Source organism: Poecile atricapillus, chromosome 21, assembly GCF_030490865.1.
Source record: "Poecile atricapillus isolate bPoeAtr1 chromosome 21, bPoeAtr1.hap1, whole genome shotgun sequence".
Lineage (NCBI taxonomy): Eukaryota > Metazoa > Chordata > Aves > Passeriformes > Paridae > Poecile > Poecile atricapillus.
Window position 1 is genome coordinate 4,821,925 of NC_081269.1, and position 27,920 is coordinate 4,849,844.

The 27,920-nt window shown below is 41.4% G+C and overlaps 1 protein-coding gene across 1 annotated transcript; it reads right to left on the reverse strand.

Annotated features, from left to right (window-relative positions):
* On the reverse strand, window positions 1-27,869 carry EFCAB5 (EF-hand calcium binding domain 5). Its single transcript, XM_058854742.1, has 18 exons — window positions 27,388-27,869; window positions 24,139-24,295; window positions 23,808-23,871; window positions 21,950-22,020; window positions 18,378-18,533; window positions 13,598-13,697; window positions 12,051-12,893; window positions 10,728-10,942; window positions 9,384-9,540; window positions 7,051-7,340; window positions 6,278-6,450; window positions 5,332-5,557; window positions 4,467-4,619; window positions 3,229-3,326; window positions 2,228-2,481; window positions 1,660-1,889; window positions 1,374-1,470; window positions 1-128 (listed from the first exon to the last, which is right to left on the reverse strand). The coding sequence occupies exons 1-18, from the start codon at window positions 27,867-27,869 to the stop codon at window positions 1-3; spliced, it is 3,894 nt and encodes a 1,297-aa protein (XP_058710725.1).
* Between the last annotated feature and the right edge of the window lie 51 nt (window positions 27,870-27,920).

The window sequence follows — 27,920 nt, forward strand, 5'->3', positions numbered from 1 at the left end:
CTAAGGATGGTTTTTTTCAGTGTGTTGGCTTTTTGTGATCTCCACAAGTGCCAGGCAGGTGTGAAGCCACTGGTAGAGGTATTCAGCTGGAGCAGAATTCTGCTGCCACTCTGCTGCTTTTGGGACACCTGGAACAAAAAAACAGGTGTAAATACAACAGGGAAAGTCAAAACCATGAGGAGTGTTGCTGCAAGGAGAGATCATCCCCTCAGCAGAGTTTACCCTGAATCCAGTCATTCCAGTAATGGTGATGCTTTGAAAAGCACACAGCTGTATCATGACAGTGACCTGTCATGTGCTGACTTTTTTTGACTATAATTTATCTTATTTTGGTGCCCTGTTGTAAAAAGTGGTCTGCTAAATTTTAATGCTAAACCATCACTTATGTATGGAACATATGGACAATGATGTTAATTTTAAAGGAATTCCCAGAACTGTGAGTTATACCTGCATTCACACCTCTCATCTGACACTGCTCTCTCACAACAGGTTCCATCCTGGGAAACCAAACTTTCCTAGCACACCTGCAGTTTCCAAAGCTACATTCTTTAATCTAATTACATCAGCATCCTTAACTGTAGGAAAACTGGATGCTCTAGGCCTGTTTTGTTCTTTCCAGTGAATTAGTTTAATATATATGAGAAGAACACATGGAAATGAACTATGACTGCCTCAAGTGTTTACTCTTTATCAGCAGGCAGGGTACTGTTGATAAATATCCCCAGCTAAAGTAATAACTCTTGTCCACATTTGGCTTTTAACAGGCCTCTCAGACTGGTATTAGATCATGAAGAGAGAGCTGTCAACAAGAACAAGTAATTTCTTTTACAGAGATATTGCAAATAATAATAACAGCCTCTTGACTACTCTGGCACCAAAAAAAGCTCACGTTGATTAAAGGAGAGAAAGACAGACTGAGGAACAGCTCCTGTCTATGGCCTGTGAGTACATTAAGCACTTGGCAGATGGTGTTTACGAAGAGGAGGGCTCACAATGTGTGCTCCTGTTTGGAGATGGGTCAGTCCCTAGGGCAGGACACAGAGGTCTGAAGCAGCTTTTCTTGCCAAAAGAACCCCCGTTCTTCATGCTTATTGGAGGTTTGCAATGAGATCACTTGTTCTGGAAGGCTTCAAACCTGATCTGCTCCCCTTTCCTGAAGGCAGTGAATTTTGAGTCTAAATTTAACAGGTTGATTTCTATTGACCAAAATAGACTGCAGATATTTAGGACCCGTTATCTGTTGTTTAATCTATTGTGAAATCAAAGTTAATTTCTGAAGTAAGGCCCTTAAAAGCACTCGGCTGAGCATTGCCATTGACAGTTTCATTGTTGAAGCGTGCCTGGTAACCTCAAAATGAGCTTATGATATTCACCAGTGATGAGGTCCAGCAGCAGCTCTGCTTTAACTTGCACGGATGAAGCAGTTGGATCAAAGCAATAAACCTCCTGAATCAAATTGTCATCAAGTTTCTGCAATGCAGAGAACAAAAACATGAGGATGTTTGTGAAAAGCTTACAGAATGAAAAATAGATGAGAAACATATAGGAAATCTATAGGTAATTAATTATTTCACTGTCATTTCCCCCTTGGCAAATTCCACTGCATCTTCTTGGAGGAGGAAGAATAGAAAACAAACTTTCAACAATTTGAATTCTCACCAGTTTACACTGATTCCAGCTCTCAGTCTCCTCTGAGCCCTTGCAGTCTGGATGCAAAAGCAGCAGCACAGCCTTAACTACATCGTGTACCAGAGCTGGGGCTTCTGCACAGCTCTTTATTCCAGCAAAGCTCTCAGCATTGAGTTTCTGGAAACACTCACGCAGCTCCTGCAGCATGAACCGGTGGAACAGAATCCCTGCGTGCTTCACATTTGCTGTACGTTCTGCCTCTGCAATCAAAAACAAACCTCTCAAGAAGCTGCTCAGAAACATCTGCTACTCAGGACTTAGATTACTGACAATCTATGTGCTAGATCCCCAAGGGCAACAAGGTGTCTGCTTCACACTTTTGATTTTGGCACAAAGTACCTCGTGAGCCAGAATTAAAATCTGCCCATTCAGTTTATCTCTACTCTGCTAAGCTCTGAGACTTGCTAGGGAGTAGTTTATATATATCAAGGATTTTTATTTGTCTTTCCATACTTGTAGGAATGATACTTTTAATATAGTTTTACTGAGAGTCCTGATTTCACCACAAAAAACTATCTCACATATGTATGCACAATACCCAGCACTTGTGTTGGTTGTGTTTCCTCTAGAGACCTCTGCAGGATCTCCGAGCAGGCAGCTTGGGCCATCTTCAGCATTTTCTGCAGGTCTTTCTGTTCCTGGCGTGGCAATTTCTTGTGCTGTCCAATGCTGATATCAAATATGCCAAGAGTTTTTCTTGATAGGTCATGAAGAGGTACTGCAATATGGTGTTCTCCATAGACAGAAGTGAGAGTGACCTCTGAACTGTCTGTACACTTGAACAGGTAATCTCTGAAATGAAATGTGCTAGGATTTATCATCCTGGTTTGTTTTGGTGATTTACTTAGTGTATTTAAGATGACATTCATCTCTTGTTGTTAAAATAAAGATATTATATTACTGAATTATAGTTTGTTTCCTTGAACTGAAATTTGCACAGAGTAAAGTATCATTCAAGGCATGTACACAAAGGAAATAAATAGCATTGCGAACACAATATTGCTCGGCCAAGGTAATTGCTGAAAATAATGAGAATTTAACAATTCTTGATTTAAAAGCAGTTTGCTGTTTCTAACTGCATTGATGTTTGTTCTGGACAGTTTTATAAAAAGTAAAACAGCAAATGGCTGTTCAAACTTTGACAGCAAGGATGATATGCTTAAAATACAAGTCTGTGGGGATCTTGGCAGTGGAAGGAAACAGAGAACTGAAGGAAATGAGACTAATATATCTAGGAAAAAATACAGATTATTCTGAAAAGCGAAATGGTTCAGTGTAAGCTATAATCCTGCAAACCTTGGCAGCTGGTAAGCATTAAGTCAGAAGTTTTTGCAGCCTAAAGTCAAAGAGAAAATACTCCTCAGCCCTTCACAGTTCAGTGCCATGTGCACACACACCAGAAACCTTGATAGTGAGAGAGATATATCCAGACACTCTCAGGGCTGCAGTACCAGGGGCTTCATGTGATGTGGCTCAACCTGATGCAGGTTGAGTCAAGGAGCAGAGGGGACCAGTCCCATTGCAGGTGCTGGAGCCTACCTGAGGAGGTTTTCATTTCTGAGGAGAACAACAGGAGAGCTGTGGATTTCCTTTTGTCCTGTGTTATCTGTAGTGATCACCCTGCACAGAGCATAGTTCTGCCAGAGAGAAAATAAAGGTTTAGCTGCATCCAAGAAAGGAACAGATATTTTGAAGTGTGGAGAGAGAGGAAATGGTTTCTTATAGAAAACTCCCAGGTACATTTAATAGCAATGAAATTGTTTAACTACATCTTCCAACACAGCTTAGTTTTATTCCCAGAGATGGGTGAAGAATTTGCCAGACTATTTAATCCACCCCAGGCTCCACACTGAGAAACACCCACAAGCCTAGAGGTTTCCATTCTTTTTCTCATCCTCTTGCAGTCCTTTCTCATGTCATGTTTGTGTCAGTGTGCCTTGACACATGAGAAGAACAGAGGGGAGCGAGTGACCTGGCTATCAGGCAGCTAACAAGGGAACAGTGCTGAGCCTGGAATGACAACAGAACACTGCCAACATAAACCATGCTTATGAGAGGAAGCAGCTGAATTATGACTGCAGCAGATGTCATGCAGACTTTGGGATGACATGGGATCAGTCCTAAATATTGCATATACTTTTTGTCTTCTTAACTCACTGGTACATGAAGTGACAAGATTCCCAGGGCCCAAGTGCCTGCTGAACAACTGGAATATGTCCTGCATGGAGCAGGGCTGCCTTTACAAGCTGGCTAATTGGGAACCAGTCACTTCCTGAGCTGAATTTACATCTTGGCTGCTGACATAAGTTCAGAACAAAGAGCTAATACATTTCTGGAACATTCTCTTTTCCCTATAAAATACCATGATTTTGACAGACAGAGGATCTCCAAAGAGACGTATTTCCCTTAGTGGAAGTCCCAGACAGCAAAGCTGGATGGATGGATGGGTGTGGGGTTCTGCTCTATTGGTTGCTATGCAGCAGTGAGCACTGAAGTAGAATACTCCCTTTTCATATGGAGAAAGGGTTATACTAGCAGTGCTCTTGAATTCTTTTACATGGGAGGATGAAAAGAATGAAGAGGGAGCTCCTTTACAGAGGGAATCTTCCTTCTCTACCTTTGTAGCGCTTGTGTTGCATGAGCAGGCACAAGAATCTTGTGTGAGCTTCAGCTTTAATGATAAAACCACTGGAAAAACACAGACAGCTGGAGATGGCACTTCCTCTCTAAAGCAGCCTTTCAGTCCCTGAAAGTTACAGACCTTTTCTCTGCAGTACCTTGTCTTTGCCAGGTGTCACCAGATAGGTTGTGACAGTGTGGATGCTGGGTGTCCTGGGATACAACCAGTCCAGAGCAGTGACAGCCACTTGAAGGACGTTTTCCCGCATGCAGATGTGGTGGTAGGCTTTGCTGAATGCATGGCAAACTCCCTGTGAAAGCAGAATCCTCCAAGTGAGCCAGACAATTCCACACAATTTGGGAGAAAAAAGCTCCCATGTTGTAACAAATGTTCATGTTGTAACAAATTGATTTAATCAGAATTTGTAAAGTGGAAAAGTGACTGTGAAATGTCCCTTATCAAATAATGCCCTGAAGTACTCAGTACCTGGTCACAGCCAAGTCCTTAACGAGACAAAGATGATTTTTAGTGGAAATAGCCAAACAGATAGGTAAGGTTGGCTTGCTGTTCTCCATGCTGCCCAGGGGATGCATCCACAGTGAAGCTGATCCCAAAGAGCATCCCAAAGAAATCTGTGTGGCTGTCACTTAAAATTATTCCACAACGTAAAAAGTAAAGTTTCATGTCATATTATAGAAATGAACACAAACATGGGATTGAGAGTTTCAGGAAATAAAAGCTGCTGTCTTTGGACTTTGCACAAAAGGTCAACTAACGTCCTAGTCAGGAGCAGATTAAATAAATTATTGATGAAGTGATACCTCTTAATAAATTTCAGATAAGATGCTAGTCAGCAGGATACTGATAAGGTGCTGTCCTTACACCACTTTCACCATATACTGCAGAAGGGGACCCACCAATATTTTTTTAGTTGTACATCTTACATTTACTCAGAACAAATATGTAAAATTCACAAGTTTTTTGCAGGTTGGAGTAACAAACTGCTTCCTGATGGTGCCCACCTCGTAGAAAGTGATCTCATGGGTCAGGAAGATGGACTTCTGACACGGGTCCTGAAGAGTGTCAAGTCCTAGAATGCCAAAAACTCTCCAATGAGCATCATACAGGGGCAGCACCAGGAGTGAACCTCTCCTCTCCTCCTTTTGGTCAGGGTTCCAGAAATGAATGTTTCCGTGGTGCTGAACTCTTGGAACATAGATTGGCTTTCCCTGATCAACGGCTGCAAAGCTAAAATATAAATTTATGAGGAAGTTTGTCAGGAGGAACAGAAAACCTTTAGTGAAACAGTAAATACTGCTGCTTTGATCTCTCCCTGTTTTTTGGCATCAGAGAAGGAAAGTGTGAGCTCCATACCCTGACCACACTCAGCAGTACCACATTTACCACTTGCATCCCAAAGGCAAGCAAAGAGGCACTTTTCATCCTTAGGACATTGTAAAAACATCAGCTAATGAATGGAATGAAAAGGAATACAGAAGCAAGCGGCAGTTACTTTTAATAGGTTAGAGGCAGCAATGTTTAAAAGAGATAAATATGTCTGGCTTTTGGAAATGACAAGCAAAGAAGCATGAAAGCTGTTTATAGTGTAAAGACTAGGGAAGGAAAGGCATTGTTCTCAAAAATATCCTGTGGATATAAACTGGCATAACAGAATTAATTTTTAAAGAAGAAAATGTAGGCCCAATGCCTCAGACATTTGCTAAAGGATGAGATTTATTAGACTGTGAGCTAATCTCCCCAAGGAAAGGAGTGAAATCCCAAACAGAACAGTTCTAAGCAGAGCATGCAGCGTATAAGGACATGTAGAGGATATTGGATCATTCCACAGCAGTCTCTTGGGTGATTTCCTCTCTGGAGTACTCCATCAACTGCAGTTTCCCGTGCATCTGCCCCATACATTCCAAACAGTCTAGAGAAAAATAAACAGGTATTTGCAGCTTTTCTTACCTGACTCCTTTCATGTCTCTGTGCAGTACTTGGTTCAGGACATAGGGAGCATCATCTGCGGTACAGGCCACGTAGCGCAGGACAGCCTGGCCCTGCTCTGGGGAGAGCCTGTTCTCTTCCAAAAGGGCAATATATGCACTGATCCTCTTGTTATCCCCATGGGCTTCCATGTCCTAGCAACAAAATGTTCCCCATTACAGTCTGTACATTAGCCACTGGCACTTATTTAATGGACTTAGCACTTGTTTAATTTTTGCTGAGATGCTGCTCTGGGTCGCTGAGTTTGTGTGTTAACAAGCCCATGACGTGGCTGTGTCTCTGCTGTGGCCGTGTCTGCCCAGTGCACTCTGTGATAAGCACAAACACTTGGTATTTTGACTGGAAAGGGAAACTGATTTCCTTTTTCCTGGTGCTAATGGGGAGGAGTAAATAGAAAAAGAATCCCTAATTATAATCTGTGCCTAAGAAAAAGCCATATGGATTTCTTTTCCAATAGGAGATTCCTTTAAGAAAAAAACAAGTGCCAGAGTTGCCACATTTACAAACCTAGACAATACTGCAAGAACACTTCAGCTACACTGAGAGAAGTTTGACTTTGAGGAGGGCTTTAATGGTGAGGAAAACCAGCTTAAGTTGCAGCTGTAAATTAAAAATTAAAATATTTTCACTACAAATTAAGCATCTTTGTCCCAAACTGACTCTGGTGTGTTTAATTTCAGAAGCTCCAAAACTATAAATATGGATTTCTGACCTGGCAGAACAAAGATGCCTACCTGGGTCAGAGCCTTAATCACTGCTTTGTACACTGGTTCCATGCTTGTTCCGCCAGTCTCAGCCGCTTGCTGGATATCCTGCAGCCATTTCCTCCTGGCTGACCTTTGCAAGCTCTTGGTGTGACTTTGTTCCACAGTTGTGGTCAGGAATCTCACCAAGTTATCAATAGTTTCATCCTCATTGCCAGTGAACTTGGAAGCAATTAACTCAAGGAAAGTCTGGAATGCCTTTGGGGATAGCTTCCCCACTCTACTGAGCTGTGGGTATTGGGAGCAAAGCTGTTCCTTTGCTAGTAGAAAAAACAGAAAATAAGACAAGGAAAAATCTAACTGATTAATCAGTTTTGCAAAATACAAATCAAGACCTAAACAGGGTTTGGGTTGGAGTCCATTCAGCCCATCCCTCTAGGTTTCTTTCAGCTATCTTTCCTACGTGGAAGTGGTCACACTGGCAGGTAGTCTTCAGTTTCCAGACTGGACGCATCCTTTTCTCTAGATGCCTGCTTCCTTCGTATGAGCAAGAATCCCGCACAGCCCTGGTTTCTCCCCTGGTGCTGCTGAGCTCTGCAGCCGCTCTGTCAGAGCTGTCCCAGCCCCGGCTCTGGGCTCACGGGGGTGCTCTTGCCCAGCCTGAGGAACGGTGCAGGCGCTGCCTGGCTCCCGCAGCCTCTGCTTCACAGCGCCTGTGTGACTGATGCTTCCATCATTTTTTCTGCATCCCGTTCTCAAATCCTGCTGGACCCGAAGATGTCCCTGTTCCTGGCAGGGTGTTGGACTAGATGATCTTTACAGGTGCCTTCCTATCCAAACCATCTTATCATCATGATCACAGATTTTAGCTGAAGAATTAGCAAGTACTAATTTGGCCCCAGTCATGGTGGGGCCATGATGCTTAATGCTGTCTTATCCAGCCCATCATATAAGGAAGTTCAGTATTCTAATTTAATTTCTGATTTTCTGATAGAACTGGGATGGAGAAGTTTTTGATAATATAAAATGTTTGGACTTTTACCTCTACTTTCTCCTCACTTTGAAGAAAGGGATGCAGAAAAAATACACAGGAAGTTGAATGTGGTATGATCACTTCCTTCACTACTGAGCCACAGCATAATGAATTATTTTCCCCTTTACAGCTAATGTTACACTTTTCACTTGCAAGAACAATCAAATAATTCTACTCACTTTTTACTCTGTGTTTCCATTTAGGAGAATTACAATGTCTGTGAAACCTCCCCCCAAACCTGCTTGTTCCACATCCTTGAGAGATTAGGTTGAGTCTGCTAGAAATAGTTCATGTTTCTGGTAGGAGGTATTGATTTTGCTATGCTCCATTTCTGTTTATTTGTCCTTTAGTTTGTGAGCCCTTCATGGAAGGGACCGTGTCCTTCCATATTTCCATGGTATGTTCTGGCATGCTTTGAATACAAGAGAGCAGTGAGCTGCCAGTTTCTCCTGGTTGGACAGCCTGGAGATGATTAACTGTGACATGCTGGTGTGCTCCCCACCTCACCAGCTGCCTCCAGTAAGCTAAAGGATAAAGAGATTTTGGTGGTTTCCACAGTGAGCCATTTTTAGTGATTTGCAGCAGAACAAGCAGCATGAAGACAAGCATGGAGATTAAAAAAACAGTCCTTTCCACCCAAGCACGTATGCAGACATGTTCTTAATTGCTAATACAGTGTTTCAGAGCACTTTATGCCCACATGTTAATATGTATGAGGCTGTCAGACAGGTTCAGGTGAACCTGCAGCACTTCTGCTGGACCCAAGTCTTTCCTATCAGGACCAAATTTGCTAAGTTTATGCAGTGAAATAACCAACAGAGAAGTGATACTCGAAGCTGCTCTGTAATTCATGAGAGCTGTGCAACAGTGTGGATAACTTCAGGCTATTTGAGATCCATAAGAAAAGCTGTTCTCTCCTGTGAGGTACATTCCTGCTGGAAGCGGAGTAAAATTTATCTATTAAAAATAGCTGGATAACACAGATGGACTGGACTAAAAGTGCAAACATGTCTTCAGGTTTTATGTGTGTTTTTTCACTGCCATATCACATGTATACATTACATGTTACTGCTGAAATAATTTTTCAACTCATCCCAGTGTCATTAAAACATTGGGCTACTTCTCTGCCTGGGAATTTTGCACAGGAGAAAGGAATGGAGCAATGCATTAACAAATAGGCCTGGGTAACTGGGTTCCTTTCCATTTTACACCCCATACTGCTTATGACTGCTTGCAAAACCAAACTGGTGCTTGCAACAACTTCATTGACCCTGTCACTGTGAATGGTTGAAGGCCTCCTTGTTCTCACAGAGCAGAGATTATTCCTTACCTTTCATCAAGGCCTCTTTTCCCACGTCTCCCTTGAATGTGCTCAGAACAGCAACCACCTCTTCCAGGTCCAGAGACCCACATGCATTGCTGTCCCACTTTTCAAAAAGTGCCTCCAAAAGCTGTTTCCTTTGTGCCATGTGGGCCATGTGGTGAGCCTGCAACAGAGGAACAGTTGGTGTTCGGTAACTCCTGGACATCGATGCTGGACACTACACAGATGAGGATACTACACAAGTGTGGACACACTCTGCAGTGGTTGAGCCGATCACATCATTCCTATGGTCCAGGCCAAATCTGTGCATACATGGCTCAGGCCTAGAGATGAATCACTAAGCCTGGGAGATAACTTAGAAACACTAAACCCAGGTGGCAGTTCAATTTACCAGGCAGGACCAGCACTGCAGAGAGTTATTTCACAGTGGACAAATGAAGAAGGTGCAGGATTTAAGATGAGGTCAGCTCAGGTAAGTGCAAGTTTCCCAGAACACAAATGTCTCCCCAGCAAGAGCTAACCGCAGCCTTGTCTGTGACACCCTGGGATGTGACAGTTCATTTTTCTGTACAGTTATTTTGCTGGTGCTGCCCTGAAGTGTGTGGGCTCCAAGCAAATACATGTTACCATTTGTCCACTAAACCCAGCACAGAGGGATAACTGGCTGGAGCAGAACTCTCTCAAAGGCCAAACTACTGGCAGTGTGTGCTGTGTTCAGTGAAGACTATGGAGCCGTCAGATCCAATATCTCATTCAAATTAGGTCAGCAGCACAGAGGGAAACCAGAAAGGAAAACACAGCTAGAAAAATGCACCACAAAACAGACCTGAAGTGATGTGAGGCACCCTGATGCTGGGCATGAGGAAGGGGAATATTTCTTTTCCAACACATGGCAAGAACACCTTGTAACTTAAATGCAAAGAAACTCATGCACATTCACATCCAGCCATGCACATAGCAAACTCAAACATCCACAACCTCCTATGTACATGCCAGTGCAGTAGGTCAGAGATCAGGTTCTTGGCTATTATAAAGGTGAATAAGCAGAATGGAATGTTTTGGGCTCTTTCACAATTAAATATCAACTGTTGTCTCACTGACTCCGGCTCTAGGACAGACAGACAACCTCTTACAGGATGAGTCTGTCATCACTTCCAGAGCTGAGGGCTAGGGAGGGAGCATCTGTATGAAAACAAAGGGGTAAAAGGTCTCATGAAGGAGCAGAGGATGCGAGGCTGCAAGTGGAGAGCTCTGCCAGCATCAGATTAACAGTTGACTTTGTTAAGTGTCTGTGGGCATTTGCTTGGTTTTTGTTTGGACATGGGATCAGCAAAACTTATCAATATTTACTTTTTCTAGTTGTTTCATTTTTTCCTCTTCTGTCTGTTTGTATTCTCCTTTGATAAATGCAGCAAGCCTCTTCACAGTAGGCAGAGGAATGTCTTCACCAACGAAATTGTCCATGAGCTGTACAAACTGTGGCAGGGTGAGGCAGCTTGCAGCAAAGGAACTCTTAGTACAAGAATCCTTAGAATTCTGAATCTCTGCCACACTGGGACCTGAGTCTGAAAGACAGAAAGCACAATGTGTCACAAGAAGCCAAATGCTGCCCTAAAGCCAACCACGTGGCAGCTATCAACACAGCCCTCAATCCTGCACTTCCTATCCAGGGAAATTACGGCTGAATACAGACTGACTCCATGCTGAGTAAAGGCCTTAATCTGCTTATACTGTTCTAATAGTAGCTCTGCAGATCCAGTCTGGCATGGATGCCATCCTCCAGCCAGGTCAAACCCTGACTACAGGTGAGCTGGAATTGCTGTTACTCAGCAGGGGGCTGTCTGAGACAAAGACCTCATTGAGGGACTGCTGTCCCAGACAAAAAGGATGCATATCCAAGGACTAACTGAAGGACAGGGTAGTGCTGTGCACTGGAAGTTACCACAGAAAGCTGTAGGTACCAGGGGGCTGTACCATCAGCTTTACAACCCTTGACATTATGCATCTGTCGCTGGATTGCTCAGACAATGTAGACCCAGTTCTTGTAGGGTTCTAAACCGTGAGACATAAGAGTGTTCACAGAGTGCTAGCAAGGAGGTTGGCCCTTCTAGGATGTTTAAGAAAATGCCTCTTTGAAACACAGTTGTCTGATCACAGCCTTCCTAGAACAAAGGCCTTTGTAGACAATGAAGTAGGATCATCCTTTGAAAACACAGTGAGAGATTAAAATAAAAGGCTCCTGCTAGATGATCTCATAGCACATCTCCCTATTGGCAGTCAGTCTAAAAGTTATTTAAATAATTTCTAGATTTAATGTGCTCAGGTTCCTGTCTTGCTATAGTAATATTACAGAGTGAAACAGAACATAAAGTTTCTCCTTATTATAAAAATGCTGCTGCTTCACAAAGTCCCTGCTTGAATTAAAATGTCTGCTCAGCACCTTGAATACAGGTCACCAGCAAAGTGACTCACTTGCCATCCTATGAGAGGAATAAGCTCTGAAACCTTAGCAGAAAACACCATGCTGAGAAGATGGCAATGCTTATGGTCTTCTCTATTCAGAAATTACTCACATGGTTTTGAAATGGATTTAAAACATCGTGTAGTTAAACCAGTCCAAATATATACACTGAAAACTATTCAGGTCTGTCAGAAAAAAGGAAACCACTTTACCTTTACCCTGGCCATGCAAGAAGTCCTCATCCTGCAGTCTTGTCTCTGAGGCTGGCTGTTGGTCAGACTGGCTCTCATTGCTTCCAGGTATTTCTTTCACAGCCTCTGCATCTGGAGCGTCCTGTTGGGAATCAATGACATCCATGTCCATCATGGCTCTGTCTCCTGAGGCTGTGGTTGTAGCTTCAGGTGCTGTCTCTGTAACTCCACTGTCCTCTTGACTAACTTGCTCTCCTGATCCAGGTTCTCTGGCTGAGGTACAATCTCCTTCTGGTTTTGTTTCCATCTCAGGCTCTCTGCCCAGGATGGATTCCTTTGGTTTTTCAGATCCAGGTTCTCCATCCGTAGTGACAATGCTCCCAGCAGAGGCTGATTCTGGGAGAGCTTCATCCTGTCTGTCTACAGTTCCAGGCTCAGCTTCCCTCTCAGTTTTGGTATCTTCATGGGATTCGGTGTCCTCACAGGATTTCTCACTGTGGATGGTATCTCCATCCAAATCAGTAGCTTCAAGGCCAGTGCTTTCCACTGCTGACACGGCATCCTCGCCTTGCTTGCTCTCTTCAGCACCACTTGGCTCTGCTCCTTCATTTTCCTCCTTGGAAATTCCTCCAGTTTCAGCTTCACTCATGCCCATTTCTTCAGCAACTCCCTCTGTAACACTGGTGCTCATTCTGTCAGTCCCTTGCCTATCATCATCTACAGGTTCATTTCCTAAACTCTCTCCCTCAGAAATTTCTGTTTGAGACAAGACCAAATTTTCACTGAGTTCCTCACAAACCTCCTGGTCACCAAGGCTTCCCCAGAAATCCATAAGATTAATATCTCGCAGCTCAATTATTGGCCCTAAAACAGAAACAAATATGCGTAAGCTGATAGTTTGCACTGGTTTTATGTTCTCTAGTATTGCATTAGAAAATTTAAACAAAAAGTGTAATGCCAAGGAAATACAAACTACCAGAAAGTGTCTTCTGCAAAGACACATCTCAGGAACACAAAACTTCAGCATAATGCCTTTGCCTGCACTTCTGGCTATGTATTAGACATGACACTACTTTTCCTTTGAAATAAATATTTCATCATTCTCTACACTAAGAAGGAAAGAAGGAAAGATTCGCCTTGCATTTGATCTCAGCAATTAATTAATGTCCAGTATCTTTAAAATATTTTACTTTCATGCAGATGATTCCCTGCATTTTTTCTTTTTCTTTCTGGAGGTATTTTAGTGCAAACACAAAATTAACTTCTAATACACCCAGTACGAAAAAACAATTGTTTCAGAAAGAGTCTTTCTTTAATTCTACTTCCCAAAAAGTACTTCAAAATTTTGTAGCAAGGAAAACTTACCGATGCCAAAGCATTTCAGAACATCGCATCACATTTTGCAAAACATGCTTGCAAATTCTGGTGTATAGGTCACTGCACTCATTTGGGTTGTTTTTTTTGGGCTCTGTTCATTTCTGGTAACACTTATAAAATGTATATGAACCATCAAGCCTTGTGTGGAGTCCCAATGTTTTAACCACAACTGAAACATCCCATGTGCTTACATTCTCTGGGGTTCCAAAATTCCCCCTCATCAGACACAGGGCTTCTGTCGTAGAAGTCTCTCAGCAGGGCCAGTATTTTTTGTCTATCCAAGGCACCAACCTAGACAAAAAAATTACAATTATTGGGTTTTTCCTGTGGTTCTTGTGACTTACATCAACATCTGTAGCACTACAAAGGCACCATTAGCCAAGAATTACCTGTGACTGGTAATTATCCATTACCAGAACATCACTACAAATTTCAAAGAAGTTAATTTATTTCACAGAGGCAAAAATTTCTTCTGGGCTGAGCTGTAACTCCCCACACATATTACTTTGCAGGCACTTCCTCTTCTATGTCCTTGACAAATTACAGTGAGATAATTGTAACTGTTCTGCCAAAGGAGTTTTTCGTGTGAAGATCAAAGCTTCAACATTTCATACTCTCAGGACAGATATTGATTGCCTGACAGTACCATGGAAGAATTTTCATGTATTATGGATTGTGCTGTGTTACCTTAGTGACTGCACATTGTAGTTCAGTTTTGTGCCCCGCCATCTCCTTTGAAGTGTGATGTATTGGCCTGGAAACATAATTAGTCCAAAAATCTGAGCTATTATGACAACTTCCCTAATTTCCTTTAAAAATTCATAGACATTTGACCACAGAGGTGAGAGAGGTATCAGCAGTTCCAGTGCAGAGGAAGGTGCAGAGTTTATTAAATCCTCGTTGCACAGCATGAGTGTACACAGACGATAAACCCAGGAAAAGGTAATGCAATGGGTCATTTCCAATCAGGAAATTGTGGGGTTTAAAAAGTAAAGCAAACCTAAATGATTGCAAGTTTTCCATTTTATGATGTATTCCTGTTGTCATTATTTAAACGCCACCTTTGTAATCTCCCTCCCATTAGTGAAATAAAGTAGTTAATTAGGAAACAGATTTACTTAAGTTCATCATTTGTAGTGAGTAGCTTTCCATCTGAATTATTGATTTCCTTTTCACATTTTTTTCTCAGTTTAAGACCTTCAAAATGTAAAATTCACCAGGCTTTTAATTCCTTGTGAACTTTGTCTGCCCTTAGACTAAAGAAATAAAGGAAGAACTTTGCTGCTCTTTTCTGGAAATTAGCTCAAGATGACTGCATTGTTTATAACCTGAAACTGTAATTATTGGCACCAATAGTAAAAAACAGAGGATTTGGAAACAACCCAGAGATACACATCTCACCTACTGGTGAAGTTAATGTTGGAACTAAGTGAACACATCACATTTGCTGGTATTGCAGCACCTTCCTCTACAGGGAAGGGGCTTTGCCAGTTCTGCAGAAAGGACCAGAACTGAAACATAAGAAGCCATCTGGTCCAATTTTAGTGCTTCAGACTCTGGAATTTAATTCCTGCTGGTAAAAAAAATGCTGGAAACCAGGGTTGAATTTCAGATACGGATGGGTTTGGAACAACATATGTCATCACATAATTCTGTCTCTAAACTTACAAAATGTAGGTCCTGATTCCCAGTATCTTCTGACATTAACATACAGATACCTTGCACATCCCTGTGCAAACATTTCTTCTTGTTACTTGTCTTTCAGTTGAATATATCAGATCGTGCTCTGATCCTTTTAGGAGATGCACAAACACACAACGTTTTTGAAGGTGCTCCCAGATAACTGTGGAATATTTGGATCCTCCATTCAGTATTTCCATTACACACACTTAATTTCTCATTCAAATTTCCTCAGCTGCTACTTGTCACAATCATCTGCTGGTTGCCCTGAACTTTGCAGTGCTAATGCATAATTTTACTTCATTGAAATAGGAATAGATGAATGAAGTATTATTAAGAAGAAAATAAGGGTGTTGCTTTGGGATTTGGTTCCTTTTTTGTCATATTAAAATAATGTAATTAGAGGATTTAGATAACTCAAATTCTTGAAGAGTTTTTTGTTATTTGGATCTAATAGTTTTATTTTAATATAAATATAAGTAAATATATAAAAATAGGTAAATAGATAAAAATTGATAAAATAGCTGAAATTGTCAAATATTAATGGGGGTTTATTTACTTATTAAAACATTTCCACTTTACACAGATTTGCCATTTTAGCAGGGGTTCCTGTTATTTCAGGACACTTTTCCTTACAACTTACCCTGGGAAGAACATGTCACAGTATAGCCATCTATAGAAGAGAGGAGCACTACAGCAAGAAACCATTTCCAACTTCTCTCCCCAGCTCTGCTATTTTTCCTAGTTCTTAAATTTAGTAGAAAAGTGCCTTTTCTTTCCACTTGGTGTGTGACTAAGGAGGCTGATGACAGATTCCTGCCCACCTGCCCTTCGTGCTGCACCTTGTGAGCAGGACAGGTACAGCCTCTCCTCTCCACAACAGAAAATCATCTGTGTTTGTACAGCTGCCTAAAACTCAGGGCAGCTTTAGTGTCCAGGGAGTTGAAACACGTTGACCTAATTTTTTTGTCACCTAGATATTGGCAGGTGATGATTCTCAGCTGTTTTCAGCAATGTTCTGTGACCTATGAGTAATTCCTTTGACAACATAGACTAAACCAGACTTGCAATTTAATCAGGGATAGGTCAGTGTTTAACCACTTGATTGTTTTTCTGGAAATGTGATGTGTGTATCCTGAGCCCTACAATGAGCTTGTCAGCGAGCAAGAGGGAAGAACAGACACTAAGAAAAGGTCATGAGAAAGCAGACTTTGTTGTTGCTGTACCACAAGAAAGATAATCAGGACTGTCTCAAACTTCATTAGCTTGAAAACTAATCTCTGACTCAATTAAATTTAATTTAAAAATCCCATGTTTAAAACATCCCTGGAAATGAATGCATAGTTATAAAAGAAACTGATACAAGTGAGCACAGAGAAAATAAGCTAAAATTTCACAGAGCCATTGCCTTTTGAGGTATTATAGCACTGATCCAACTGTGTTCTGGGATTGTCTTGGGAAGTTTCTGCTGCACTGGATAGTCCAGGCTGTCCTTGCTGAGCTGCCATCCTTCTGGATGCATGCATTTGAAATCATAATAATGATCATGTGGATACCTTCTAATTTGACTGTAATTTAAACACTGCTTTCTCAGCTCCCTGCTCCTAATTGCAGCTCATTGAGGCAGCCAGCCACACTCACCATGCAGACTGGAATAACTGCCTGCTACCAAACAAATGGAAATTAGGAACTGAAACAACTGCTTTGCTGTGCTTTGCAGAATGAGCTCTACAGGTAATGGATCACATTCAAGTGGTAGAAGTCTTTGGGTTATTTTGCATTTTTATCTCCCCTGTGGGTACAGTAGAACTTTACAAAAGAAACCAGGCCAGGTTTAAAAGAGCTTCGTGGCCCACAGGACACTTTAGTGAACTCAGTTTGCAGGGCAGGGAAGGAGCCTGGAAACCACAAGTCTGTGCTCTGATCAGGTTTTTTTTCACAGCACTGGCATCATTGCTGATAGCTGCTCACTTCTGTTGTGTTAGTATTTTTGGCTCTGCCTCTGAGATTCCAGTGAGATTAGCAGCATGGAGATGGTGATTACTGCCACAGAAATAATAGCAAGAAAGTCACTTTAAAACATGAAAGGAAAGAAGGGATCCTTTGGAAAACCATGGCAAAGACAGGACTTGGGTTTGTATATTCCTGTATCCAGGAGGATCCATCACAGCCCTTCTTGACAGAGACGTAGGAAAGTGAAATGTCTCCCAGCTGGGAAGCAGACACATTTCCTCCCTCACCCCTGAAACAGCAGCTTGCCTGCTATTCTCTAAAATACACGGTTGGTGTTGAAACGAGCTCTGTAATTCCTTTCTCTTGGCGGTAATGACATTATTAGCATGACATTGTAGAGCACAGTTCACTCTGGGTAGGCACTGCAAGCATAGCTGGAGGAGTGCTGGGTGGAATATAAAATTTATGTAGGGGAGAAAACTAAGGGTAGGGCAACAGCTTGCTCTGTAGTAGCCAGCAACTGCCAAACTGAGGGTACTCATAACAAGTACCACACTTTTTGGATAAAGGCCAAGATTTTAGCAATAGTTTATGCCATTTTTTTAGTTCCTACTATTTACTAGTTTTCTAATGAGTCTAGCACTTTTTTTGTTTGCTTTTTAATGGAGATGCAGGTGTACTGAGAGGATGATAGATAGAGTTTGAAGCTGCTGAAAATCAAATTATGGCTTTTGAGTTTAATTTCCAGCTCTGTAACTGACTTACTGTATTTTAATTTCCTGTCCATAAACTGTGGCTGAAGTTCACAGTACTGTTCTCAGAGAGGCTGTAAAGGTGGATTATTTTGCATTTTAAATTTTAACTATGAGATTTATTGATAGAAGCCCTTCAGATCTATAAAGTAATGCAACAAAATTAATGCAATCTATGTAATAATTGAAGTAATGTGCACATTTGTTAAAGTGAATCTACATCAGATTAGCTCTGCTGAAATGTGGCTGAATAGATAAATCAGCACTCAAATATTCTGAACATGCTGTGGAAGCAGGTAATTTTTTAGAATTAAAGGCCATGGTCAATTTCTTCTCCAGAATCACCAAACTTCAGTCCCAAGTCATCAGTTTAGGTAATTCCGTTTCTAATTAGCCATCAGTTAATAGGCTATTGGATGTTTCTGTATCTAAGAACTATGAATTTGACAACAATGCAGCAGCTATTGTTCTCTAAAATACTGCTGAGTAAGCACAAAGAGAGGCTCTAGAGTTGAGAAAAAGAAAATGCAAGCAGTGACCCAGAGCACTCCCACACTGAAATTAGGCTGAGAGCTGCTTTGCCTACCTTTCGATAATCACAAATGTGGAAGAGGTCAGTAAAAATTTGCCTCCTTGTATCATGTTTTGTTGCTTCTTGGAAGTCCTCAAAACACTTGAGGAGATATTCCATGATTTCCTGGAACTTGTCACTTGAAACATATTCAATGTAGGAAAGGACAAGCTATGGAGAGAAACCAGCATGGTTAGCTTTCTTCAAGCATTTTCACCTTTAGTTGAACTCCTAAAAATCTATTACGTGCAATCAAATATTTAGGAATTTGTAATTTAATCTGCCAACCAATACAGACTTGGTGTCTACTTCATTCTCCCCTTCATAATGAAGAATATTCTCCAAACAAGCCTGGGGCACTGCAGAAATGTATCCTGAACAGTTCCTTTCCTGGGCCAGAGGTCACTGACCAAGCTCAAGCAAAGATGCTGGATCAGATCTTTCCTATGAAGTGTGGCTTAAGCTCGATTTTCTTGTGGAGGCTTTAAGTTCTCCATGGTTTTCTGCAGCATTTAGTATTCTTGACTTCACTCCCAAGGAGGCATTTTGAGCCATTACATTCTGCAGGAGTGACAGTCACTCAACTCTCAAATGCCACAAAAGGAGCATTGCCTGCAATTTCAGTGTTTAGAGGAGCAGTTGGATACAATAAAAAAATGGAAGATCCTTTTGAAAATGAGCCCGCTGTCACCCAAGTCATCTGACACTGGGAATACTACTGACTTGAGATTGATTTTATGTTCTAGCCTTGGAGACACTTTAACACTTTGGATTTATAGCCATGTGGCTTTTATGAGCAAAAGCAATATGGTTCTAAAAATGTGGTGTGCATGATATAAATAATAATGGCCATCAGACCAAACCACAATCCCAGAGCCTGGGCTGAAAGTTTCTGGAGCCAGCCACACTAACAGGGAGCCCATGCGGTTAAAAGGAGGAATTTCCAAAGCACAGAAGGTTTCCCATTATCCCACTTTGAGAGTATGGATACCTGACATAAGTGCTAAAATATCTTGGACTTGTTGAAATCCCACACAGGCAGCTGAAATATTAATATATGCTACTATTATTCATGTCTATATTGCATAATTTCCAAATATATGGGACAAGTGGAAAAGAGAGGAAGAGCAGAAAAAAAGCAATGGCCTGAGGGGTGGCTGGTAGGAAAGAAGAGCTCCTAATGCTATGTGGGTTTTTCCTTCACTTCAGCATGAAAACGGTATGTAGGTTGGAGAGAAGGTGGCACATCTAGGGCTTATGGGTATCCACCACCTTCTTGGGGTTATTAGAACCCAGAGCCCTGTGACAGAGGAACCTTAAAGGTGTGGCTGTTGGGATAAGGAGGTTGGACAAGCAGTTTGTTATTTTGGATGTCACCTTGATGCACTAATACTGCTGTCTAACAGCTTCACAGGACACTGTTTACAAGCACCATGTGGGCAGAAGGCACCATCACAGGCTTAAGCCTTTCTTAGCTGATATGCAAATTACTGTACACATAATTAACATACATTTATTTGTTATTAACTGAGAGATTTTGACACCTCTCCAAAGAAAGCTGGCATGCCTCCTTCTTGATGCCCAGAGACCTTAGTGTAGTTCATGGACACATTAGCACCAAAAACAATAGATCTTTTCTTCTTGTTGTTCTACTGATCTCACTAGAAATGGAGGAAGCCATATGCAATCATGGAAAATAATCTAACCTTTAAAGCCTGATTCTGACCCTCCAAAGGCAATATGAGCATTTCCCTTGGTGTCCATAGCTTTGTGCCAGACTGTTGGGGGCTCTGTATGTTAGAGCACAAAGCTTGTGAAATAAACTATTAAGGGCTGGTCTCTGGGATTTAAATGCTTTTCATATATAAAAGACCCCACTAGTTTGCCACGAAGCATGTAAAAATACAGCATCCACTGTTCTGCATTTTTGAAAAAAAACCACCCCAAACACAAAAAACAATGATGTGTGAGGTCTCTCTACTTATTTTCTAACAGCCTTTAAGTAACACAGAGCTGCACTGAATTCAAGGAAGAAAAAAAAAGTGCTATTTAATTTTAAGGTCCATTAAAAGCAATGCTTTCCACATAGAAAAGGGCCGTGACCAGCATGGAGGAAGATGATCTCTTTCTGGGTTTGGTGGATGATGGAAAGGGGTGAACAAAGGTAAATTGTAGCTGAGAATTAGAAGAAGCCCTGTCCTGATGATAGAACAGTTCCCAAGGGAAGTGATGAAAGCCTCATCATTTTTTTCAATTAAAACTGGACTGGAAAAAGCATCAGAGAATATGTTCTGAGAGAACATTCCTGGCAAATCAGAAAGCCTGACAATCCATGTCTTTTGTGCTTCTGATCTCTGTTGTCATATTTTTAATTGAGTTAAAATAAAGAGTACACAAAGTATATTTTAAACAGTTTTCTAATGTTAATAGAGCATGAATTCATTCAGTGATTATATATATGTACCATAGGGGTTATGGACTGATGCTTCATTGCAGTGACAAAAGCAATTCTCTGGGCTCTCATTATCCATAATAGTCTTCGTAATTAGATGCAATAATTCTGAGGTTAAATTAAAAAATATCTCATTTCATGCTTAAAAAAACCTTCAACAAGTTATCATAAAAATGCATCTCTGTGCAAAATACCAAACATGTGAGTCTTCTGAGAGGGAAAAAAGCACAAAAAATCACACATGGTTGCTTGGAATTAGTCTCTGCACAGCTGCTTTATACTCTGGTTTTAATTATTATAACAGTATTATAACATTAGCACTGCTGCAATGAGGGTCTGCCATTATTCCTATTCTAAACACTCCTTTTCACAGGTTTAATTACCCAGCCATAAAATCTAGCTCTGTCACAGGTAGAAATTGCTGGTAAAGCCTTGGCCTGGACAATAAATTCAATAAATATAGTTTGAACCAGATTGGTTGTTTTCAGCTTGAGGAACAGCAGAGTAATGGGGTGAAACTTCCAAGTACATTTATGATTTTAATGAGTTAAACCCATGCTTCTTATGCTTCCCAATGGCAGCTTTTGAGTTTAAAACTATTTGGTAATGCTTCAATAATATTTATGAGGCTTGTTGCAGTTTGTTTATGGTTCAGACCAGCGATAGTTCACTTCTCATCCCAGGTCTTCATGATGAGGTTTATCCTGGTTAATGGAACTTAGTCAGAAATAACAATACTGTGAGGATGTTACTAATTACCCTAGGCTAAAGTTGGTAGTAGGACACCAAACCTCCTGTGAGCAGCCAGCAAAGTCTGAATTCACAAGTGATTCAGGGCTTTGACATTCTAGAAAGGGACAGGGAGGGGTGTCCTAAAAACCACTACTCCAGGAGTAACTTCCCAAAGAGCAGCACAGGCTGCAGCTCTGAGGAAAGCAAAACAGCTAGCCAGAATGAAAGTGTTGTGAGAGCAAAGGATGGAGATGGAATGTGAAATGTCCAGATACAGCCAGTTACCTGGGATGCTGGAGAAGGAACGCCCTTGACTTACTCCTCTGGGCTGTCCCCAGAGAAATGCTGACACTTCGTGATAAACCTCACATTCTGAACCAAATGCTCTTATTGAATTTCTCACCTTTGTGAACTCATCTAGCCTTACTGTTTTTTCCAACGTGTTTAAAATTTTCAGCGTCCTGTCATGGGTTGCTGGTAAAAAAATGAAGGGATATTGGTTTAGAAAGCAACAGTTGTGATTTTGCATATTGTATACGTATTATCACACATTGTGCTGTTACATTAACTTTCTTCTCATGTTGGATGATATTTATTTGAGGTTATCCCACAGTAGCTGAAGCTATCTGACTGTACTGAGACCATCTAACCATCTAAATCCTCTTGCATTTCTCTTGCTCAGAATCTCCATTTAGCTATTCTGAACTGTGGAATCATATTTGTTTTTGACATAAGCTGGTGCAAATTGTAATGATTTTAACAGTACTTACAACTAATTATGTGAGGGAGGAAATTATTTTTGATTTAACAAACAGATAAAACTGCCTTAGAACTCTGGAGACATGGATTCTGCTTTACAAGAGAGGAATCTGAAAATCATAGTAATTATCTCAAAAATATGTGAACATTTTTACTGATGATCATATTCAAAAGTACGTTTTGGTCAGTTTCTGTGCTGCTATAATGGAACTGAGAAGATACATCAAACATCTATATAGGTTTCTGAATGAGTTCTTTGAGAACAGACATACTATTTCTGTTGGCATTATTTTTCTGTTCTTTCTTCTAAATATATCAGGAGTAATGAGAAAACTCATCATAGAATGCATTTATCTCTTGTTGGTTAATATGTTTCTAAACTGTACATTATCTTTATTAAACTATAAAACAGAGTGTAGTGTTCCGTTAATGTACATTAAATGCCATTAAGTGAAATAAATGAAGAAATGGAGCCTATTAGGGAAATAGTACAGAGAGCACTCCCAGCATTTAGAGAGCAAATATCAGGGCAGGAAATTCCTTCACAATCTCATATTCCAAGGTCTGTTTGCAGTGGGGAACCACAGCTCCACAACAGGAGCACAGGGGCTGTGTTTGGCAGTCACACAATGTCCTGCCAATAATAGATGATTACTCAGAGGAACAATTCTATAATTCAGACAGTGCTGACGAGCTCCAGGCAGAGGTGACTCCAGCAGCCACAGAAACACTCTCTGGAATGCCCTTTTTATCATCCCAAATCAGCAAAGACACATTTGTTATCACTGATGATCATTATGGGCTCTTGATGTAAAGGGCTGGCAGCAGGCTTGTGTTGCCACTTCAGTGTTCCTGGTTCTATTCAATTATCATCATCTGGGGAGGTCAAGTGTAAGCTATATAAAGTGGACAGGAATTATGGAAATCTTTTGAGCTGAGTGCTCTGGTACAGAGGCCCTGGCCTGTGTGTCACTGGATGCCTGGGACTGGCCAAGGGAATGGCTTGATGAGATGAGCTATTGGGTGGAGCATTAGGTAAACCTCAGCAATTCCCCTGAAACCATAACAGGTAACAACACTGTCAGACTTTAATTTTGTTGATCCCACCTTTGTTCCTTATCTCCCAGTATGCCAGTATTTCCAAGACCTCCCATGAGACAAACACAAAAAGGAGGAGGTTGGTACAGTGATTCTTAAAAACAGCAATAAGCACATGGCAATGTCTGGCTAATAAGGTATGCAAGTGGAAAAGGTCTGCATCTGGTCTTTCTATCTCCCTGAAAGATTTTTTAAACATTTTTTCCATACTTTTCAAGAACATATGAATGAATTACATGGTGGTTCAGTCTCTTTCCAATCTATCTGAAGATTTGTGGCTCATATCCTGGTGTAACTACTCTTAGAGATTCTTTCTCTATTATCAAATCCATTTGCTGTTTTCTCACAGTTCACATAATTCAGATCACAGCAGTAAAACTAAGGAAGACACACTGAAAACTTACCTTTTCTCATATCTTCAGGAATAACATCAGTGACATCTGGAAAAAACCTCATGGCACTCTGAACCTAGGAATCAAGATAATAGTCAAAGGCCTGTGTCATGCAGACAACAGCAGACAATTCTTAAAATACATCACCCAGAATAATCAGAAATATGGGCCAGCCATGGGTCTAACACACAGGTAAGATTTGTGGACAATGCCCTGTCCCCTGATCCTGTGGTGGCAGAGCCATCACCCATCCTTGTGCCCCTTGCTGCCATGCCAGGGCACATGGCACTAGCACAAATGTCCCTTTCATCCTGTCTGCAACAGCAGGATCTCCCCTAGTTACCAGTGCTGCTGGGATTCTGTCTCTGCCATCCACTATCCACTCCTTGAACAGATCTGTCAACACCTCCTTTCTCCTTGCTGTCTCCTCAGCTCTCTGTCTTTCCATCTCCTCCCTTTCCTCACGTCTGTTCTTTGCCTCAGCCTTCATCTGGGCCAGCCTGTAGGACATGGGAACATGGATTAGAAAGATACCATCATAGACATACTTAAGACTGATTAAGCCTACCCTAAAGAACAAAACAAAAGGAAGCAACTCTCTGCTGAAATTCCTGTCTATGTGGAAGACATTTAATGGAAAATCATCTGTGCAGCTCTCCTAGTTTTGTGTCATTTCAACAGCGGCACATTTTACTTTCACATTTATAATGACATTCATCATTTATTGTGTAGATGTCCTTCAATTTCCTTTCAATTCTAGCAGGGAGACAGGTGCATAATTTTGCTACAGTTGATTTACCAACAAAATTGCATCAGTCTTCATTGTCTCCAAACCCAAGTACCTTTTCACACAAGCACTTCACTGGCAAAGAGCAATGTTCAATGAAATTTCTGAAGCAGCCTCACACAATAGAGCCCTCACTGCCTTAGGACAGGGATAATACCTCAGCCTCTCCATCATTTTGAACACATAGAGCTTGCAGGTTTGGACTGCCAGTCCACTCCCTTTCTTCATGCTTCTGTTTTCTTTGCTTCTCTAAACACCCAGTCATGTTTTTCCCAATCCTCCATTTCACACAACAAAACAAGTGAATAAAATTGACCCCGAACTCATCTGCTTTGATTTTGACTTTGTTAATTTATGAAATGGGGAAAAAACCCTTTAGGAAGGTCAAAATGTCTAAACCCAAATGATCAGTTCAGATAGAGAGAAGAGCTCCTGTTGGTGGAGGCTGCTGGAATCTCTACACACTGAGGTAGCTGCTCATCTTTGTGGCCTTCACACATTCTGTAGCTACTAAGAGAAAGGGGAATTGCTCCTCTTTTGTAACTGAGAACTCCAAAACCTATATTTTAGCTAATGATTCCTGCTCCCTTCTTCCCTCTGTGTTTCACATGCTCTGAAATGGGCTGATCCTGTCCCTGCTGTCTTCCATTCTTCTGGGGTCATCCTACCCATGAATGTAATCACCAATATTTTCTTTAATGAACAGAAAAACCTGTTTTACATGTCACAGCAATACACTTTGATCACAGTCAGTTTTATCACAAGGTCATTGTTCTTCATGGCCATTTATCACAGAGGTTTCTTAATGAATCATTTGGTTCCTTAATCGATGGTGGGCATTGCACAAGTGGTGCTGAGGCAGCTCAGCCTCGGGCACTTTGATAGCAGGGGAAGGGTAAAATATTTTTCCATCTTCTGACTCCTTCCCAGAGCCAAAGAGGAGAGAAGGAATGCAGCAGATACCAACCTAAGTGGACAAACAGATTTTTCTCCAATGTATGCTGCAGCAGGAGAAAACCAGACCATTTGTAGAGGTAGCTCCTCTGGAAACTGGGAGCAGAGCCTGCTCAGAGCTGCCAAGGTGCTCTGGTGATTAATTTGGGCAAGTGTCCAGCACAAGTTACATTCTGTGCTGCACCTTCACTGGGCTGCAGTTTTGCATTCATTTCTAGGGTCCTAAAACTGGGCAGGTGCATCCTCTGCCTGGTGTCCCTCAGACAATAATGGCAAAACAGGGATAACAGCACCAGGCACCCATTGCAAAGTGAGCTTATTTCAGATCAGACATTTCCAGAAAAGACGAGATGGCAGCAAGGTGACTTCTCCCTGCAGAACCAAACATGTTTCCTAAGAATAGAGTTGCCTGCCTCCCACACAGGGATGGGTGACTCAGCCTGAAGGACTCCCATCCCTGGACAAAAGGCTCTGTTTCAGGTATCAGTCCATGTGCATAAGGAATTTCTCCCATATGTTCTCTTTCCTGCCTTGACTTCCAGTCAAGTAGCAGTTAAAGAGAAACTGGAGAAAGGCCAAGAGAGCTCACTGAGGATAGGTAAGTGTTAGATGGGAACCTGTGATGAATCCTGCCTTGCCTGAAGGTAATGCCAAGACTCCCAGGACCTCCATTTGAGCCAGAATTTCATTCCTCACCTTTCCGGTGATTAGATGAGAAGTGTTGAGCACAGACTGGCACTGCTCTTGCAACAATTCTGACCTGTTTGAAATCCAGTGACTCACATGAGGAGTCTCACTGCTGTGTGGTGTTGTTAAAATCCTGCATTGCTGTGATTTAAGAATCCCATGCAAATCCCACAATACAGCCATCACAAATATGTAAATCCTGAGCTGCTGTGAATGCAAATCTCATGATACTACTACCAGTGGATATGCAAAAGCTGCTGCAGCCGTGATTACAGAATCATGGCAATGGCAACCCTGGCAATGCTGTCTATGCAGATATTTATTTCCGTAAGTCTTGATTGCCACTTCCTTTGACTCAGGTCTGAGAGCTACAAATTGAGAACCTGTCTCCAAATGTAAAAATAGGCTTAACAGCCAAGGTCAAGATAACAGGTCATGGGTAGCCCACACTTTGCATTTTCCTGAAGACAGCAATGAAAATAAAGCATTATTGTTCATCTAATGTTCTTACATTCTAATCTTAGCATTTTGTAAGGTGTCATGGTTCCAATATTCATTCAATATTACACTAAAGCAAACAGCCTAGAAATAAGCAACCGAACAAAATACAAAACAGTTTCTACTTTAAAAGGAAAAATAGAATATAAAAGGAAAGCTTAAAAATCCCAGGAGAAGGAGTTTCTACAATGTGCCAGGACAATTTTGTTGTCTTGGTCAAGAGAAATCATCCTGAAGGAGGAAAAAAGGTTACGTTTTTATTAAGTTTGGAAGACTACAGAAGAAATGATCTGAAGAGTCTCCAGACCTTTGATACTAACACCTGTCCCAAATAGCTGCTGTCACTAAGCTAGACTGGTTTGGAAGAAGTTTGCATTGCTCATGTGTAATTAAGAGAGAGTTTAAGGAAGAACTATATCCTTGTAAAGGGCAGAATATTGCCTTAAACAGGAATAACTAGTGTTTCATTTTGTGAGCCATGTTCTGGCATTTGTCCTGCTTCTCAAGTTTTTATGAGACAAATACCATCCCTAGCACTGCACTCCACAAGGTGTGTTTTGCTCAAGATTCTGCCAGCCAGGCTGCAGGGACACCATTCCTTTTGTAAAACAGAGACCAAGACATCAGCTCTGGCCTTGTGACCAGCCACACTGTCAGTGCTCTCACCTCTGTGATGTTGTACCTTGCTTCAAAGATTTGAGCTCCTCCGAGACCACCTTCATTTCTCTCAGGTATGGGCCTGGTTTTGGAGGAACAATATACTGAGGGTTATGCCTCATCAGGTATTCTCCAAGATAATTAATGGGGTTAAATCTGGTTGGTTCTTGGTCTGATACAAGCACGTGGTTTCTTTCCACATCCATTAACAAATTTTCTACTCCTGGGATTAATGTAGGGAGGAGGCTGTCGAGTAAATAGATGCGAGTATTGAGTGTCTCCTTCTCCTCGTTGTACCACTCTCTGGCCAGCCAGTCCCCAGGTTCTCTCCTCCTCACCTTTGCTTCTTCTGCCTTTTGTGCTTGAACCAACTTCACCTTTGTCTCCTGCAGACTCAGACACCTTTGTTGTACCTTTTCATGAAAACACTCTTTCCACGAAGTGTAGTTACTAGGACATGGCACTTCATCACACTCCTGATTGCTTTCCATCTCTGTTGTAGTCCTGTGCTTATGGCCAAGCTCAGGATCTTGTAGATCTGC

What these genes read in the sequence shown, in the direction of transcription:
- EFCAB5 (XM_058854742.1), bottom strand. Translation starts at nt 27,869, where the DNA reads ATGGAAAGCAATCAGGAGTGTGATGAAGTGCCATGTCCTAGTAACTAC. An exon ending in AAATGAAACAACTAGAAAAA is followed by an intron (nt 9,541 to 10,727) that starts GTAAATATTGAT and finishes CCTCTGTTGCAG; the next exon opens with GCTCACCACATGGCCCACAT. An exon ending in AGAAATGAAAACCTCCTCAG is followed by an intron (nt 2,482 to 3,228) that starts GTAGGCTCCAGC and finishes ATTTCATTTCAG; the next exon opens with AGATTACCTGTTCAAGTGTA.